Below are 20313 nucleotides of genomic sequence, written 5' to 3'. Positions count from 1 at the left end.
GTTGGAACTACTCTATTGTTTGCTACTGGATGTAGCATTACATTTGTGAGGATCATTTGGCTTTTCTTGGAATATTAGGTCCTATGAATATTTGTCACGTTTACTCTTTTGATATTTTTGTGTGTGTATTGATTTTGATAATTTAGTGATCTTTTAATGAGCACGTATTAAAAGCTAAGTTTTAAACGTTACTCCAGTTCTTGTTTGAACAATATTTATCTTGTCTACTCTGTTAGATTAGAATTAGAGTGGAATCATAAAGGAAATCCATCTGTGTATAGATATTGCTGCTATATGGCAATTATGGTGCCCCTGGTGTCCTAATTATTTATTTTCAAAATACCCACCTCAAGTCTTCTGTGCTTGTGAGAAGACGCTCATTTTAATTTATCAGTTGTTATTGGCTGCTTTGCACAACAGAAAGCAATCCACCACCAGTGATAACTGGCATTGAGCACATGAGGTTGACACTCTAGTGTTACCTAACTGATCTCCTACTGTTTCCAGTCCAACACTCACCAGGTACCTGCTGATTTAGGTTACGTTCACACGTACACAGATTTGATGCGCAGGATTTGATGCACAGGATTTTCTGTTGCAGATTTCAATGTAAACTATTTTCAATGTAAACTAAATGAATGAGCACAGCTTCTAATCTGAAGTTACAAATCCTGCACCTCAAATCTGTGCAGGATCCTGTATGTGTGAACGTACCCTTCAACTACCTGGCTTAGTCTTGACACAAAGAACCACCCTACTTAGTCAACCATTGGCTAAGGGACACACATTCTTTTAAGCTAGCCTGCCTCTGTCTGGAAAATATTTCTCCTACTGAATGACCCCATACTTTGGTAATAGTGCTGGGAGGTATGACCAAAAATGAAAATCACGCTAATTTTGCTAGTTAAGCCGGTTCCACTGTATTTAACAGTATTCCCTCCTCCTCCTCCCTCCCCCCCACCCCCCCCCCCCCCGCTTGAGGAACTAGGGCGCTTCTATATTTCTCTTAACCCCACCCCCTCTCTCCTCCATCTCCTTAATGAGATGCGGGCCGCGGCGCTTTAAATTAATGACTTGCGAGCCACCGGCGCTTTAAATGAATGACTTGCGAGCCACCGGCGCTTTAAATGAATGACTTGCGAGCCATCGGTGCTTTAAATGAATGACTTTCGGGCCGCCGATGCTGGAAACGATTAAGTTGCGAGCCAGAAGCTGTCACCTCACTCTGCAAGCGCTAAAAGCCAGGCTTTTAGCGCTTGCAGGGGGAGGTGACAGCTTGCGACTCACATCAGATTCATTTAAAGTGACGGCGGCTCGCAAGTCATTCATTTAAAGCGCAGGAGGCTCGCAAGTCACTCATTTAAAGCACCACGGCCCGCATTTCATTAATTTAAAGCGCAGAGGGCCCGCATTTCCTTCATTTAAAGCGCCGCCGCAACTCATCTGCGGCTGATAATTCATTCATTCGAAGGGGGGGGGGGGGGGGAGGGGCCAGACCAGTATTGCGGTATGGGAAAAATTTATATCGTGTAAGGAAAAAGTTTCGGTATTCAGTATAAACCGGTATATCACCCAGCACTATTTGGTAATTCATTTATTTGGGGAATAGCACTGTTAATGACTTGGACTGGGCAACAGGGCAAAAAAAGCGGTTAATACTTTTTAATGGCCAACTGTAATAGAGTTTGACCAAAAAGTTAGCATTCGAGACCTGATATCGTCTCTTCATAGAGCCATCACTATACCAAAAGCCAACTGTCCGCCCAACATAACTCAGATGGGATAGTTTCCATCCAAACACATAAAAAACTCCACTGCATACAGTCAAGCTACGGTATATGTTCAAACCCTGCAGATAGGAACAAACACCTTGGTAGCATCAAAAACATATTTCAAAAACAATTCAAAAGCAAATTGTCAGAGCCACTAGAACGCCAAGAAGTGAACTCCTATAATACAGAACAAGACAAGAAACCATCAGGAACCTCTGGTAGTCATTTACAACAAACATCTGGAGTCACACTGAGGGGAGCTGCACAAAAACTAAACCCAATATTAAAATTAAAAAAAATATATATATATATTTTTTTTAGACACCCCAATTGTCTTTTAGGCAGCCCTCTAATCTGAGAAATATTGTTAGGAGTTCACTGTCCTCTCCAACAACTCCAGGTACAATGCAAAAAGTGTACATATATTACCTCAAAACTCGAGGAGACATCAAAACCATGAACAAGATCAATGTCATCGGACAATTGATCTTTCACACTCTAAATGGTCTAAATGATGGCCTTAGATCTGTAATCCCCCTAACATATGGATGCCTCAGCATTCCATCATTTGTCTAATTCACAGGTCTTCTTGTGCATAAATATGTTTTTCTTCAGATACTGTGTTAATGACTTATGAAGAGACCGGTCTTGAAAGTTCACTTAAAATGTTTTACCATTTACAGCTATGGGCTAACACGGTACACATATATTTGTTCTATGGACTGTGCGCACACCCATGCAGGAGAAGCTCTCACCACAGGACTGCTTCTTGATGAGCTGGCTCTGGACGAACTGCAACTGTACTCAGATGGCTGGTGATTGTATTGGTACAAGAAAAATAGAATCAATAGCTGAGACTACCGCAGTTTGCAAACAATACAAGCTACAAGAAAGATGAGACTTACAGGTCTGGAAGTGTATGAATTAATAAAACCATCTTCGTAGAGCGATGTCTAAAAAAACATAGGAGAGAAAAAGTCCACTATGAACTTATAGGGGGAGATTTATCAAAACCTGTGCAAAGGAAAAGTTGCCTAGTTGCCCATAGCAACCAATCAGCTCGCTTCTTCATTTTTAACAAGGCCTTTTCAAAATGAAGGATGACAATCTGAGGAAGGGTTAATACCCGAAACGCGTCATTGGTGAAAATAAAATTATCTTTATTTTATTATCAACTCGAGTGTATCCATTTGGAGAAGCAGCGCCTAAAAGAGGGATTTTCTACCTGTCCTCCATATGCAAAATGAAAGAAGGGCTCTCATTGGTTGCTATAGGCAACTGGGCAACTTTTCCTCTGGATAGGTTTTGATAAATCTCCCCCATAGTGATATTTAGATCCTAGCCTAATTTGTCATTTAAATGTCATTCCCCATAACAATAAAATTAGCAGACTCAATAGTACTTATTTAGTCCTCATCGATCTGGAAGTGGCATAAGCCATGTCCAAAGCCATCTCCAAGACATGCTTCCAATGACAAGCAAACAGCCACCTAGCAAGTACTTTAAATGAATTTTAACGAATATCTGGTAAAGGCAATGGTATAAGAAACATTACATTAAATATCTTAGCAGCACAAAAAACAACCTTCAATGTGAATGCCGCTCCCTCGTGCCCAAAATATTGTTTCCCATCAAATAAACCAAATAGTTTTTTGCACTGCACAACAGTGGATCAAGCAGACTGCAAATACAAACCGAACTGGCACTTCGAGCCAAACTAGTGCTTAGCTTTGGAGAAGTCTGTGAAAAAAACATTTTGTATTAAGAGTCTAACTCGTCCTGAGATTTAATTCACTGTGATGCTAATAACCAAAGAAAAAACTTCTATATGAACAAAAGACAATATAATGGGTGCCTGGCTGACCAAGTCTGAACCAATTTTTATTATGTCATATGCATTCTCAGATATGTAGTCTTTAGGCTTATGTCATACACATATGGGGGAATGCTAACACCAGAAAACTGGCGTTAAATGGGTACCCCAGTGGAATTTTTTTTTTTTTATCAACTGGTGCCAGACAGTTAAACAGATTTGTATATTACTTCTAATCAAAAATCTTAATCCGTCCAGTACTTATTAGCTGCTGAATACTACAGAGGAAATGGTTTTCTTTTTGGAACACAGTGCTCTCTGCTGACATCTCTGTCCATTTTGGAAACTGTCCAGAGCAGCATATGTTTTCTATAGGGATTTTCCCCTACTCTGGGCAGTTCTTAAAATGGACAGAGGTGTCAGCAGAGAGCACTGTGGTCATGATGTCAGCAGAGAGCTCTGTGTTCCAAAAAGAAAAGAATTTCCTCTGCAGTATTCAGCAGCTAATATGTACTGGAAGGATTAAGAATTTTTTATATAGAAATAATTTACAAATCTGTTTAACTTTCTGGCACCAGTTGATTTAAAAATAAAAAATAAAATAAAAAATGTTTTCCACCAGAGTACCCCTTTAAAGTCACAAAGTTTTGTGCAATGCAATTGCTCAAAATCATTAGAACATTTTTCGCCAAAATCTACACAAAAAACATTGATAAATTTATCCCACGTTTTTTTGGAAAGATGTTGCAGTTGGCTGTTTTTTTTTTTTTTTGTCTTGCCGACAGATCAACCTTACAAAATTGAATCTAATGTAGGAAAAGTTACTTGTCCCACTTTCTTTTGCATGGAACCACTGGATCTAGTGACAGCATGCAGTGTGTACCGGATGACATTGGCAAAGCACTGGACTGAGTGCAAGCTTAAAGGAGATATCCAGTGGTGAAAAACCTATCCCTTATCCCAAGGATAGGTGATAAGTTTCAGATCGTGGGGGGGTCCGACCGCTGGGGCCATACTCATCTCACCTGATCCAACAACAACACTCTGAATTAGTTGAGTGTCTGTGTCTACTTATTGAAGGAAAAGGAAAGATCGGCACTAACTGAGTGATGGTGGTGCACGAGGAGAGACAATCATATAATGTAAAAAGGAGGTCCCAGCACTCACCGATGCAAGCAAATTGGATTTATTGTATATCCAGAATAAAAGGACGCGTTTCGGCAATTAGCCTTCCTCTGCTGTCCAGAGCAGACAGCAGAGGAAGGCTAATTGCCGAAACGCGTCCTGTTATTCTGGATATACAATAAATCCAATTTGCTTGCATCGGTGAGTGCTGTGTCTGCTTATCCTCATGACGTGCTCCCAACACTTTGTTGATGATGTTCTGAACTTGCTCAGTGATTGGCTGCTGTGGGTTCAGAGCATCAGCAGCAGAGCAACATCAAGTAAGTAAAAACAGACAGTAGGGCAGACCAGAGCAATGGCAGTGAACCAGGTGAGGTGAGTATGGTGTAGTTTAGTACTTTACACACACAGCAGGCTGCACTGGGGTTTTAAAATAAGTCTGAAAAATCCTTTTAAAAGCTAGTATGATGTATCTTATTAGGTTGTATATTAAAGCTTTTATACTAATAAATATTTTCTTAGGCTGCTTCATAATAATACAACCTAAATAATAAAGATTCTGTAGTTAAAAGGGTATTTCAGCATGGCACCCCTCCCATGCATAAAGCGATAGAGATACCAGAATATATCACTCTGGTATCTACGGCGCTCCGATAGACAATGCCAGGAGTGCATGCCAACACCGCAATGCCAGGAGTGCATGCCAACATGCAGGGAGAGCAGAGGCCCTGTTCTAAAGATTGCGAAGGGTCTCAGCGGTGAGACCTCTGCGATCATACACTGGTCCCCTATCCTGGGGATAAGTTTTTAAGTGCAAGAAAACCCTGTGAAGCAGATCGGTCTGGAATAGTTATTCTCCTATTTTATAACTAATATAATACTAACCCTGGAACTTCTGGAAGTGGCAAGAGGATCACTGTACAGTGAAGAGGACTACATGGAAAAAATATTTAAAGGATACATTAAACATGTCAATAGTAACATGGCATGCCACACTTTTACTATTAAGTTATTTGCAGAGTATTACTTTGGTTACTTTTGTATGTGAAATGTGAAGTTAAAAATGTGTTAGTTATTTGTGTATTACCATCACAGAGGACAGAATTTATTGGCAGTCAAAACAACAAAAACACAAAGTAACTAGTTTGCTAGTAGCTACTTTTATCTGATGCATGTTATCACTGGAACAAACATGTTGTGCAAGAATCAGTTCTAAGAACCAGCCCCACTTCAAGGAGAAGCAATCACAGTATTTCCTGTTTCCAGTCATCTGGCTGTAAAAGCTTCCTCCTGTATGAACATCTGTATTTACATGTGCAGGCCTTGTATGGCGGCAGAACATAGTATCTATATGCATTCATATTATTGCTTAATCTAACATGCCAGCAAAAACAGCTCTGATAACTCCAAAGTGCACCTTAGTGGTTAAAGCACACAAGACGTCAACAAGTACACCAAGCAAACAGAACAGACCCGAGTGTGGTAGGTGGAGATGGGTTTGCTATATTTGAGGCTGCTATAGTTTCTTTGATCATGATAAAGTCCCTTCTGTAAGAGGTAGAAAAGATTATATTAAAAAAGCTACAGCAGAGTACGGACAGGCCATAGAAAAATGTAAATGCAATTATGTTATAGTTGTAAGTGTCGGTCAGGTTTAGCAATGCTGGAATTGCTATATATGTATTAACGTGAATGATACCCCAGTCATTATTCCAAACTATTCTCACTCCCCTCTTTATTGGCGCATGCTACATACACAGCCACAATACATTTATTTTTTATTGTTGAGAAGACAGCTTAATGACATGGCTAGATAGGAGCTGCATGAACAAGACCAGAGAAAAGACCCCATTGGCTTTACTGTCCAGTTGGGTTTCTGGCTGGTGTCAGTCACTTTATGTTTTAGCCAGATTTGATCTTTGCCTAATATTTCAAATATTTCATTTTAAAATGCACATTAAAGCCTACCAATTGTTTGCATTTTATTGATATTGCTTGTGGTTTAGATGGTTACTCATACATTTAAATATATAACACGTTATTACATTAACCCCTTAAGGACTCAGCCAATTTGGGCCTTAAGGACTCAGACAATTCTATTTTAAAGTTTTTGTTTTTTCCTCCTCGCCTTCTAAAAAGCATAACTTTTATATTTTCATCCACAGACTAGTATGAGGGATTGTTTTTTGCGCGACCAGTTGTCTTTTGTAATGACATCACTCATTTTACCATAAAAAATGAAGGCGCAATCAAAAAAATACTATTTGTGTGGGGAAATTGATAAGAAACCCGCAATTTTGCAAATTTTGGAAGGTGTCGTCATGCTATACACTTTACAGTAAAATAGACATGTTTTATTTATTCTGTGAGTCAATACGATTAAAATGATCGTCCATGTTGCTGACCTACAACTTTCATTTTTCCATATACCGTATATACTCGAGTATAGGCCGAGTTTTTCAGCACGATTTTTCGTGCTGAAAACACCCCCCTCGGCTTATACTCGATTGAACTCCCCCACCCGCAGTGGTCTTCAACCTGCGGACCTCCAGAGGTTTCAAAACTACAACTCCCAGCAAGCCCGGGCAGCCATCGGCTGTCCGGGCTTGCTGGGAGTTGTAGTTTTGAAACCTCCGGAGGTCCGCAGGTTGAAGACCACTGCGGCCTTCAACATCATCCAGCCCCCCTCTCACCCCCTTTAGTTCTGAGTACTCACCTCCGCTCGGCGCTGGTCCGGTCCTGCAGGGCTGTCCGGTGAGGAGGTGGTCCGGTGGGATACTGGTTCCGGGCTGCTATCTTCACCGGGGAGGCCTCTTCTAAGCGCTTCGGGCCCGGCCTCAGAATAGTCACGTTGCCTTGACAACGACGCAGAGGTGCGTTCATTGCCAACGTACTTCTGCGTCATTGTTAAGGCAACGCCTCTATTCCGGGCCGGAAGCGCTTAGAAGAGGCCTCCCCGGTGAAGATAGCAGCCCGGACCACCTCCCCACCGGACCACCTCCTCTCCGGACAGCCCTGCAGGACCGGACCAGCGCCGAGCGGAGGTGAGTACTCAGAACTAAAGGGGGTGAGAGGGGGGGCTGGATGATGTTGAAGGCCGCAGTGGTCTTCAACCTGCGGACCTCCGGAGGTTTCAAAACTACAACTCCCAGCAAGCCCGGACAGCCGATGGCTGCCCGGGCTTGCTGGGAGTTGTAGTTTTGAAACCTCTGGAGGTCCGCAGGTTGAAGACCACTGAGGGCGAATGATGAGAAGAGGATGATGAAGGGGGGGGGTGTGGGGATGATGAAGGGGGGTGGGGATGATGAAGGGGGGGGGGGTGTGGGATGATAAGGGGATGATGAAGGGGGGATGTGTGGGATGATAAGGGGATGATGAAGGGGGGATGTGCGGGATGATAAGGGGATGATGAAGGGGGGATGTGTGGGATGATGACAAGGGGATGATGAAGGGGGGATGTGTGGGATGATAAGGGGATGATGAAGGGGGGATGTGTGGGATGATGACAAGGGGATGATGAAGGGGGGATGTGTGGGATGATAAGGGGATGATGAAGGGGGGATGTGTGGGATGATAAGGGGATGATGAAGGGGGGATGTGTGGGATGATGACAAGGGGATGATGAAGGGGGGATGTGTGGGATGATGACAAGGGGATGATGAAGGGGGGATGTGTGGGATGATAAGGGGATGATGAAGGGGGGATGTGTGGGATGATGACAAGGGGATGATGAAGGGGGGATGTGTGGGATGATAAGGGGATGATGAAGGGGGGATGTGTGGGATGATAAGGGGATGATGAAGGGGGGATGTGTGGGATGATAAGGGGATGATGAAGGGGGGATGTGTGGGATGATAAGGGGATGATGAAGGGGGATGTGTGGGATGATAAGGGGATGATGAAGGGGGGGATGTGTGGGATGATGACAAGGGGATGATGAAGGGGGGATGTGTGGGATGATGACAAGGGGATGATGAAGGGGGGATGTGTGGGATGATAAGGGGATGATGAAGGGGGGATGTGTGGGATGATAAGGGGATGATGAAGGGGGGATGTGTGGGATGATGACAAGGGGATGATGATGAGGATGTTAATGACGGGTCTGGATGATGACAGGGGGGGATGAGGTATTTCCCACCCTAGGCTTATACTCGAGTCAATAACTTTTCCTGGGATTTTGGGTTGAAATTAGGGGTCTCGGCTTATACTCGGGTCGGCTTATACTCGAGTATATACGGTAAGTGGAGGTATGAGGGCTCATTTTTTGCGCTGTGATCTGTAATTTTTTTTATATTACATTTGCATATATAAAACTTTTAATACATTTTTTATCAATTTTATTTGGAATAAAATGTTATAAAAAAAAAAAAGCAGCAATTTGACTTTTTTTTTACGTTCACCGTACAGGATAATTAACATTTTATTTTAATAGAATGAGGAAAAACAGACAATTTACATTTTTATTGGGGGAGGGGATTTTTCAAATTTTTTTACACTTTAATAGTCCCCACAGGGGACTATTTATAGCAATCATCGTTTGCTAATACTGTTCAGTGCTATGCATGGGGCATAACACTGATCAGTGTTATCGGTCATCTTCTGCTCTGGTCTGCTCGATCTCAGACCAGAGCAGAAGACCCCTGGAAGGCAGTGGAGGCAGCTGAGGGGACCTCCGTCTGCCATTCTTGATGATCGGATCTCAGCGGCAGCTCTGCGGGCGATCTGATCATCATTTTAGTGACCGCAGAGCTGCAGATGCCGTAATCTGTATTGATCACGGCATCTGAGGGGTTAATGGCGGACATCCGCGCGATCGCAGATGTCGGCCATTACTGGCGGTCCCTGGCTTCTATCAGCAGCCGGGACCTGCTGTGGATGACCCGAACATCGCTCCGATGCTCGCAGTCATGTATAGGACGTTAAGTACCACTGCACCAGGACGTAAATTTATGTCCTGCGCTGTTAAGGGGTTAAGTAATGGATGATTCTTCACAGTAAGAGAAGGCAATGTAGTGCAATAAATAGGTGAGCTGTACATATAAAGAACATTTATAAATAATAAAACAAATTGTCTTTAAAAAAAATCCTCCCTAATAAACTAGTAAAATGTTCACAGGATGTCACAGATCAGTCTAGATCCAAAGGAACACTTTAGCAGAATGAACAACAGGGGAGATTCGGACTGCATACACATCATGTTTTGCCAATACGTCCAAGGTTATGAAGCAGTGTAAAAACTCCTAGAACAATTTCTACAGTATGTCTATGACAAATGTTAACATGTTACAAAACTCTTACTATAGATTAGAGATCACAAGTTCTAGGTCAGGTATGATCTGTCTTGTCCATGCCACAACCTGAAAATGTCCTTTTAAAAGGCGGGCTCCTGCAATCAGACATCTTATCCTCTATCCTTTGGATAGGGGATAAGATGTCTTGGGGCCGGAGTACCCCTTTTAGTCACGCATAAAGTAAGATGCAAAAAGTCTTAAACCTAAATACTAATGTGTCTTTATGGCCATAATAGTCTCAAAAACTGGCATGACACCTACAGGAGCCCTTGCATGCCAATTTTTCAGTAATGTACTAAAATGTTCTCTGCTTGGCTTTACCACCCTCAAGAATGAAGATATGCAACTATTGCTTCCCACAGATTCATCTACAAAACTCCTCTGCAGTCATCTTGTTACTGAACCATGAGTAGTGATGGTTACAAGCAGCACTGATTTATAACCAGTGTTGGCACTTTCTGTACTAACCAGTAAGTCTTTACTGGATACAGAGGATTTATTCTTGCTTCCATAAGAGTTGTAGGTATGATTCTGTAAAAAAAAAAAAAAAAATGGTTTCTAACAAAAAAAAATAAAAAAAAACATAATAATGGTCACTGATTCACTCAAAGGTAACATTACACATAATACATTCATCCAGCTACTAGTTGTGCGTTGCTCAAGTGCCTTAAAGTAGTACTCTAGTAGAGCAGTTGCTTGGTACTACAAGTCCTGGAATGCATTGCTTTCCCTCAGCTCTTACATTCCTCCCACACCAAACCTGCCCAGAGCTGTTGCAGAACATCTCATTTCACAGCAGACTATCACACAATCACTGAAGTTGCAGTGCCTCTGTCTGTGGCATTGGTCATCACAAAGCAGCATGCTGTAAACACAACTCATTCTCATTCATATAGGGAGGTGGTGTTTGACAGGGAGGTGGTGATGTAGGTTGTAATGAATGGTCACAGAAGACGCAGGCTAAAGGTCAGATATAACAATCAGTCACACCTCCTGAGATAGCAGATGACCTGTTGTCTCAAGAGAGGAGGAGGAGGAGCCAGGGAGCTGGAGAAAATACCACATAAAAAATGAAAGAACTACACAACTTCCTGTAAGGTATGAATCACGCAACACCTGTGATAACACTATATTAGTAAGTTATTTATCGTGGCGTGATAGTCATTTAAATACAATTTTGTGAAACTGGAATACTCCTTTAAAGGGGTCATCCACCATAAGGTGATTTTAGTATGTACCTACCAGACATTAATTGACATGCTTAGGAAGGATCTGCGCTTGTCTTAGGGCTAAATGGCTATGTTGTGAGTCCACCATAACACTGTGGCTAGCTTTTTGTGAAGTGGTATTTCCTGTTTGAGTTTTTCTTTTTTGCCTATAAATCCCATAATTCCATTTTCCTCCCTCCCACACATCAGCCACCCCACCCAATGAAACATAAATGAGCTGAATCCATTCAAAAGACCTGTGGTTTTCAATCAGGGTGCCTACAGCTGTTGCATTAGTTGAAGAGTGATCTCTCTCTCCCACCAAGCGATCATTTCCCCCCATTGAGGCAGACATGTTCCCTGTCATAAGCTGACTAATGAGGTCAAGTCTCGGCTGCATTGCAACCTGGGAAAAATCTGAGACAACAGTCAATTTGTATGCGGTTAAAAACTAAATATATGTGTGAAAATCACATAATTGTGAGAAAACCGTCACACACACCGGTACAGACACTATATTATGAACTACACTAACTTTATAGAACCTGTAGCATAGTCAGATAAAAAAAAAATTCCTGGAATACCCCTTTAATATTTTAAAGGGGTACTCCAATGGAAACTTTTTTCTTTTTTTTTTAAATCAACTGGTGCCAGACAGTTAAACCGATTTGTAAATTACTTCTATTAACCCCTTGGGGACGGAGCCCATTATAACCCTAAGGACAGGAGCATTTTTTTCAAATCTGACCTCTATCACTTTATGCATTAAAGGGGTATTCCGGCCAAAAACATCTTATCCCCCATCGAAAGGATAGCTCATATGTGGATGTAAAGTGCTCTGTGGGTGCACTAGAGGGCTCAGAAGGGAAGGAGCAACATTTGGAGAGCGAATTTTGCTGAAATGCTTTTTGGGGGGCATGTTGCATTTCGGAAGCCCCCCTGATGCCAGAACAGTAAAAAAAAAAAAAAGGAATGTAACAAGGGGTAAAGTGAGCCTTAACACCCCACTGGTGATTCGTTAAAGGGGTACTCAGGTGCTTACACATCTTATCTCCTATCCAAAGGATAGGGGATAAGATGCCTGATCGCGGGAGTCCCGCAGCTGGGGACGCCCGCAATCATGAACACGGCACCCCGTTTGTAATCAGTCCCCGGAGCGTGTTCGCTCCGGGACTGATTACGGTCGACCGCAGGGCCGGCGGCGTGTGATGTCACGCCCCCGCCCCTGTGTGACGTCACGCTCTGTCCCTCAATGCAAGCCTACGGGAGGGGGCGTGACAGCTATCACGTGACGTCACGCGCCGCCGGCCCTGCAGTCAACCTTAATCAGACCCGGGGCAAACACGCTCCGGAGACCGATTACTAACAGGGTGCCGTTGGCATGATCGCGGGCGTCCCCAGCTACGGGACTCCCGCGATCAGGCATCTTATCCCCTATCCTTTGGATAGGGGATAAGATGTGTAAACACCGGAGTACCCCTTTAAAATGGGACGCAATTTCTCATTTTCACAAGGGGTAAAAATGTGTAACCCCATTTATTCCGAGTACGGAAATACCCCATATGTGGATGTAAAGTGCTCTGCAGGCACACTACAATGCTCAGAAGAGAGGGAGCGCCATTGGGCTTTTGAATAGAGAATTTGGTTGGAATGGAAGTTGGGGGCCATGTGCGTTTACAAAGCCCCCATGGTGCCAAAACAGTGGACCCCCCCCCACGTGTCCCCATTATGAAACTACCCCCCCCCCCCGGAATGTAATAAGGGGTGCAGTGAGCATTTACATCCCACTGGCGTTTGACAGATCTTTGGAACAGTGGGCTGTGCAAATGAAAATTTTTCATTTTCACGGAGCACTGTTCAAAAAATCTGTCAGACACCTGTGGGGTGTAAATGCACCCCTTTTTGCATTACATGAGGGGTGTAGCTTCCAAAATGGGGTCACATGTGGGGGGGGGGGGGGGTCCACTGTTCTGGCAGCATGGGGGCATTGTAAACGCACATGGCCTTCAATTCCAGCCTAATTCTCTCTCCAAAAGCCCAATGGTGCTCATTCTCTTCTGAGCCTTGTAGTTCAACAGCAGAGCACTTTACATCCACATATGGGGTATTTCCATACTCAGAAGAAATGGGGTTACAAATTTTGGGAGACTTTCTTCCTATTACCCTCATGAAAATAAAAAATTTGGGGTAACACCAGCATTTTAGGGGGGAAAAAAATCTATTTAAAATTTTCACATCCAACTTTAACAAAAATTCGTCAAACACCTGTGGGGTGAAGGCGTAGGTATTTTTTCTTGTGTGTTTATGTCAGAACCGCTGTAACCCGTCACCCCTGTGCAAATCACCAATTTAGACCTCAATTGTACATGGCGCTCTCTCACTCCTGAGCCACGTTGTGTGCCCGCAGATCACTTTGCGTCCACATATGGGGTATTTCCGTACTTGGGAGAAATTGCGTTAAAAATTTTGGGGGTCTTTTTCTCCTTTTACCTCTTGTTAAAATGAAAAGTATGGGGCAACACCAGCATGTTAGTGTAAAAAAAAAAAAAAAATATATATATATATATATATATATATATATATATATATATATATATATATTTACACTAACATGCTGGTGTAGCCCCTAACTTTCTTTTCATAAGGGGTAAAAGGAGAAAAATCCCCCCAAAATTTGTAACACAATTTCTCCTGAGTACGGAAATACCCCATATGTGGATGCAAAGTGATCTGCGGGCGCACAACAAGGCCACCGACTAGTGGTAGGTACAATCTGAAGAAAATCACATGCAAGAAGAACAATACATATTACAGAGGTAGTTAGTGAAAGGGGAACACACTATAAAATTCTTTAGTGTAAGGCAGATGTCACGCTGTGCACATAAACCCATTACATACAGAGAGTACACTTTTCCTGGATGAATCCTTTGGCAAATCAAACTGAAAAAAAGAAAAGTAGTAAGAAAGTCATAAAAGGAAAAATAACAACTCCACAGAATAAAGGTGCGGTAAAGTAATGTTTTTCCCACTATTTTGCATATGTTTCAGGAGCCTTTCAGAGTCTGTGATAGATGCCTCACAAACCAGACACACCTTTCTGTTTGATGCAGGGATGCAATATATAACAGAAAAAAAGTAAATATTTCTATTCTTTACAACATTCTCATATATAATATGCTGACCAGGCATAAGCAACCTTTGCCAATGCAGATGTTTTTAGATTGCACCTTCCATGATGTTTTGCCAGTATTGTGGGAGCATCATGGGTGATGTAGTCCAAAGCATCTACAGTGCCAAAGGTAGTCTATACTTGATCTATATGGAGGCCAGACAGACACTGGGTGTGCATTAAAAAGAAACTCTAATACAAGATTTATAGGGACAGAACGTTGATCCAGGGATTTATTCTGACTGCCATATTTGGAGTCAGGAAGGAATTTTTACCTCTAGTAGGAGGTTTTTTTTTTTTCCTTCCTCTGGATCAACTCAACTCAGTAAGGACTTATTAGGGGTATAGGTTGAACTTGATGGACTCTGGTCTTTTTTTCAACCTTATTAACCATGTTACTATGTTACCTCACAACTGTCGTTCCAACTCCTGCCAGTCCCGGCTCATTACCATCACTAACTGGTTCCTGAGCAAGCAGTTCCTGTTGAGACACCTTGTCAAAAGGACCCAGGAAGCAGAATGAAGAGTGGGAAGCCAGGAGGAGTTGGAATGGCACCTGTTGGCCATCAGGGTAGGTAAGTATAACTGTGCCCTCAAACATAACTAAAAAAAAAATCTATTTCTAAAACAATCTCAAAATGTTAGAATCTGTGTCCATTTCATAGTTCTGGCCAATTGGCTATATTACATCAGATCTTAGAGGGCAGAGATCTACAGAAGGACTGCATGTTTGGTTCTCTTCTTTTCACTGCCTTCTATGCTGTCATGTACTGGGTCAAAGAAAACTAAATTCTGCTGTCCCCTAGGATACATAACTAACCAAACAAACAGTTTAAAGAGAACACAACCATGCAAAGTGTTCTTTCTACACTATGTCAGCTGCATCTGTCCAATTAACAATACTGGCACAGATCTACAACTGGCTAGAAACTAAGAGAACAGGAAACCCGAAACAGGTCACACCCTGTTATTCGTCATCCACCAGAAGCAAATGGATATGAGTAAGCACTGGCACAAAGCTGCATATGATCAGCCTCATGAGTCAGGAAAAAGGCTCCTATTATGGTTTTAATGGAAGGAGCTGCCTCCCCCTCTCTAAGGCTTTTCATCAGCTACATTTATTTCCATGATCTTAGAAGCATGAGTTAGTTTTCCTGCAGGAATGCAAGAAATACTTAACAGACATAGTATATGGATGTTCCAAACCTGAGCATTACAAGGCTAAAACGCGTGGCATTTGTGGAAGTTTCTGAAGCAGTCCACAAGAGTGGATACTTAGGCTGCACGATATATGGCAAAAGAAATCGAATCAAGATTTTTGCTTTTAGCGATATAGCGATACGGCCCCCCCGGGAAAACTTGCGATTATCTGCTCGGGCTGGCTCCCGTGTGCTGCTGCAGGCGGGGGGCCGCCCAGACTTTAAATACTAAAAGTCAGTTTTTCCCCACCAGGGTGCCTACAGTTGTTGCAAATCTACAACTCCCAGCAAGCCCGGACAGCCAAAGGGTGTAGTTTCACAACAGCTGGAGGCACCCTCATAGAAAAACACTGAGCTAAGTAAAAGGGCACAGGGAGGAAAATAAAAATAAACTTCTGCTCGCCTACTCCCGGTCCCTGCAGATGCCGTTCGTCTCCATGAGGTCCGATGTCTCCTCTTCTCCATACAAGTGGGACCATTCCCTTTTCAGGCAATCACTGGCCGCAGCGATCAACGTGTCAATCCAGGGATTGGCTGAAGGGAAAAGGTCTTTTTCAGCTGCAAACACACTAGGTAACCCGGATCCCGCGGAAGACTTGAAAACCGTCCGGGAAACCCAGTGTATTGCTGCATTACAAAAAGCTACCTACCTGGGGAAGATTGTGACATGGGGGGAGAATACGACATTGGGGGGGGGGGGGTGAGAATGTGACATGGGGGGGGGGGGGAGAATGTGACATGGGGGGGGGGGTGAGAATGTGACATGGGGGGGGGGGGAGAATGTGACACGGGGGGGGGGGGGAGAATGTGACACGGGGGGGGGGGGAGAATGTGACACGGGGGGGGGGAGAATGTGACACGGGGGGAGAGAGAATGTGACATGGGGGGGGAGAATGTGACATGGGGGGGGGAGAATGTGACATGGGGGGATGAGATGTGAAATGGGCAGTGGATAGATGTGAAATGGAGGAGAATGAAATGGGGGGGGGGGGGGAGGGAAGTTTCACCATTTATTTATTATATTGCATATCAAAATCACAATATTTAAGCCCATAATCACAATTGCACATTTTACCCATATTGTGCAGTCCTTGTGGATACAAAAGAAAGAAGACATATCAAACTTTTTCTTTAACTTTTTTGGTCCTCGTCTCCAAGCAGGGCCGGACCTGACAAGCGCGGCAGCATTCAGCAGTCTGTATGGAGCGGGCTCCCGACTCCTGTCCGCTCCATACTCTGCAGCCCCCGGCTGTTCTCAGTAGCTGGGAGCTGCCGCCAATAGCCAGCATGCGGCGATCGCAGTGGCTGGCTATTAACTCATTAGATCGCCTCTGTCAAAGCTGACAGCGGCATATAAAAGGCACATGTGAATGCTCCCTGGTGGGCTAGTGGGATGGATCTGGTATTACTGGTATTACTGTAATCAGGCGACCTAAAGTATCAAAACAACATGTTAGATGACAACAAGGTAAATGGCGTAGAAAAGAAAACCGCCAAATTTGCAAAATGTTCTTACTATTTCAATTTCACTTCACAGATTATATATATATTCTTTTTGGTTTGGAGAATGTTTTTTTTTATGGGAAAAGGGGGGTGATTCAAACTTATTAGGGAAGGGGATAAATTACCTTTATTAACTTTTTTATTTCACTTTTTTTTGCAGTGTTATAGCTCCCATAGGCAGCTATAACACGGCACACACTGATCTTTTACACTGATCCCTGCAAAGCCATAGCTTTGCATGGATCAGCGTTCTAGGGGCTCGATTGCTCAAGCCTGTAGCTCAGGCTTGGGGCAATCAAATGCTGATTGGACACGACGGAGCAAGGTAAGGGGAACTCCGCTCGTGTCCTAGCTTATCGGGACATCGCGATTTTATCGCGATATGGCGATAGTCCCGATCAGCCCCATTGAGCTGCCGGGAAGCTTTTACTTTCGTTTTGGACGTGGCGATCAAAGTCTGAAGTGTTAATAGTGCGCAGCACAACGATATTAGCCCAGGGATCCCGGCTATCATTAGCAGCCAGGACCGACCCAGTATATTGCGGGGTTACGGCGTGACCCCGTTTTAAATACCGGGACCGGGCGCAGGGCATACAGGTACGCCCTGCATCCTTAAGAGGTTAGGACACTAGGCCAGACATACTGTTGCAAGAAAAAGTATGTGAACCCTTTGGAATTATATGGATTTCTGCACAAATTGGTCATAAAATGTGTCATTTAAGTCATAACAATAGACAATCACAGTCTGTTTAAACTAATAACACACAAAGAATTAAATGTTATGTTTTTTTTTTGTTTTTTTTTTAACACACCATGTAAAGTTTCACAGTGCAGGTGGAAAAAGTATATGAACACTTGGATTTAATATTTGGTTGAACCTCCTTTGGAAGCAATAACTTCAACCAAGCGTTTCCTGTAGTTGCAGATCAGACGTACACAACAGTCAGGAGTAATTATGGACCATTCCTCTTTACAGAACAGTTTCAGTTCAGCAATATTCTTGGGATGCCTGGTGTGAATCGCTTTCCCGAGGTCATGCCACACATCTCAATCAGTTTGAGGTCAGGACTCTGACTGGGCCAATCCAGAATATTTTCTTCTGCTTAAGCCATTCTGTTGTTGATTTACTTCTTTGCTTTGGGTCGTTGTCCTGTTGCAACACCCATCTTCTGTTGAGATTAAGCTAGTGGACAGATGGCCTTAAGTTCTCCTGCAAAATGTCTTGATAAACTTGGGAATTCCTTTTTTCTTTGATGATAGCAATCCATTAAAGGCCCTGACCCAGCAAAGCAGCCCCAAACCATGATGCCCCCATGACCATACTTAACAGTTGGGATGAGGTTTTCATGTTGGTGTGCTGTGCCTCTTTCTCCACAGTGTTGTGTGTTTTTTCCTAACAACTCAACTTTGGTTTCATCTGTCCACAGAATATTTTGCCAGTATTGCTATGGAACATCCAGGTGCTCTTGTGCAAAATGTAAACGTGCAGCAATTTTTTTTGGACAGCAGTGGCTTCCTCTGTGGTATCCTCCCATGAAATCCATTCTTGTTTAGTGCTTTATGTATTGTAGATTTGCTAACAGGAATGTTAGCATATGCCAGAGACTTTTGTAGCAGACACTCTAGGATTCTTCTTCACCTCATCGAGCAGTCTGCGCTGTTCTCTTGCAGTTATCTTTACAAGACGGCCACTCCTAGGGAGAGTAGCAGCAGTGAACTTTCTCCATTTATAGACAATTTGTTTAACGTGCACTGATGAACAGCAAGGCTTTTGAAGATACTTTTATAACCCTTTCCAGCATTATGAAACTCAACAATTCAAAATCGTAGGTCTTCTGAGAGCTCCTTTGTGCAAGGCATCATCCACATCAGGCAATGCTTCTTGTGAAAAGCAAACCCAGAACTGGTGGGTGTTTTTTATAGGGCAGGGCAGCTGTAACCAACAACTCCAATCTCATCTCATTGATTGGACTCAAGTTGGATGACAACTTACTCCAATTAGCAAAACCTACAATATTAGCCCAAAGATATAATCAAAAATTCATCTTTATTAATGTATACAAAACAGGTAGAAAAAACACCCATAAAATGATCACCCTTAAAAAAAAACCATGGGGGTTTTTTAAGGGTGGGTCACTTTATGGGTGTTTTTTCTACCTGTTTTGTATACATTAATAAAGATGCATTTTTGATTATATCTTTGGGCTAATATTGTAGGTTTTGTTGATTAAATCATTAGCAGTGTTGGGCTTGTAGGTAATATATTACTCCAATTAGCTCTTGGAGATATCATTAATCTAGGGGTTCACATACTTTTTCCATTGTTTACATGGTGTGTTCAATGGTAACATTTAATTATTTGTGTGCTATTAGTTTAGGCATGACCAATTTGTGCAGAAATATATGTAGTTATATGTAGTTTTTATCTGTAATGTCTTTGATTTGATTAGGGATCGACCGATATCGTTTTTTTAGGGCCGATACCGATAATCGGTGCAGGTTAGGGCCAATAGCCGATAACTTATACCGATATTCCGGTATAAGTTATCGGCTATTTAACCCCCTGCGACACCGCTGCAGATCATGGATTTAAAGCGGGCGCTTTAAATCAATGATCTGCAGTGGCCGCCGCCGCCACCACCCGCTTCTCTCCCCCTACCTGTCAGGGTGGTCCGGGCCATCCATCCATCGTTCCTGTAGTGTCCGGGGGCGTTCCGGGTGGAGGGTAGTCCGGTCCGGGCTGTCCTTCTTCTCCGGCGGGCCTCTTCTCCACTCCGGGCAGGCTCCGGCCTAGTACGCTGCATAGACGTCGCTGCGCAGTGACGCCCGTGCGCAGCGACGCACTTGACGTCACGGCGTAGCGGCATCTATGCAGCGTACTAGGCCGGAGCCTGCCCGGAGTGGAGAAGAAGACCGTGGGAGAAGAAGGACAGCCCGGACCGGACCACCCTCCACCCGGAACGCCCACAGGACACTACAGGAACGATGGATGGATGGCCCGGACCACCCCCATTACGGGTAAGTTTAATTTTTTTATTGACTGGGAGGGTGGGGGAGGGGCCCGACCGGTATAGCGGTATGGGAAAAAATCCATACCGGTATACCGCCTAGCATCACAGTGGGGGGTGCGGTGGGTCGGCGGTGCGGCGGGTCGAGGGAGTGGCGGTCGCGGTGCGGTGGGGGCGGTGCGGGGGGCGGGGCATTATCGGCTTATCGGCAAGATAATTGCCGAT

The 20313-nt window shown here is 43.5% G+C and overlaps 1 protein-coding gene across 13 annotated transcripts in view; it reads right to left on the bottom strand.

The window, feature by feature from the left end:
• Positions 1–20313, bottom strand: part of LRRFIP2 (LRR binding FLII interacting protein 2) — a 162744-nt gene that overhangs the window by 58286 nt on the left and 84145 nt on the right. For 4 of the 13 annotated variants that reach the window (XM_056520355.1, XM_056520365.1, XM_056520366.1 and 1 more), the window contains exons 6-12: positions 14108–14149; positions 10470–10532; positions 6184–6258; positions 5596–5643; positions 3468–3512; positions 2678–2725; positions 2507–2584 (exon numbers count right to left, since the gene is read on the bottom strand). The exons of 6 other annotated variants lie outside the window; for them this stretch is intronic. In XM_056520355.1, coding sequence (XP_056376330.1) covers positions 2507–2584; positions 2678–2725; positions 3468–3512; positions 5596–5643; positions 6184–6258; positions 10470–10532; positions 14108–14149 — 399 coding nt within the window. The remainder of the gene's footprint in view (positions 1–2506; positions 2585–2677; positions 2726–3467; positions 3513–5595; positions 5644–6183; positions 6259–10469; positions 10533–14107; positions 14150–20313) is intronic. 3 more of the 13 variants (XM_056520354.1, XM_056520356.1, XM_056520357.1) reach the window with 3 other exon arrangements.

This window comes from Hyla sarda, chromosome 5 (assembly GCF_029499605.1).
Source record: "Hyla sarda isolate aHylSar1 chromosome 5, aHylSar1.hap1, whole genome shotgun sequence".
Lineage (NCBI taxonomy): Eukaryota > Metazoa > Chordata > Amphibia > Anura > Hylidae > Hyla > Hyla sarda.
Note: the sequence above shows the minus strand (reverse complement) of the source record. Positions and strands in the feature narration are given on the sequence as shown.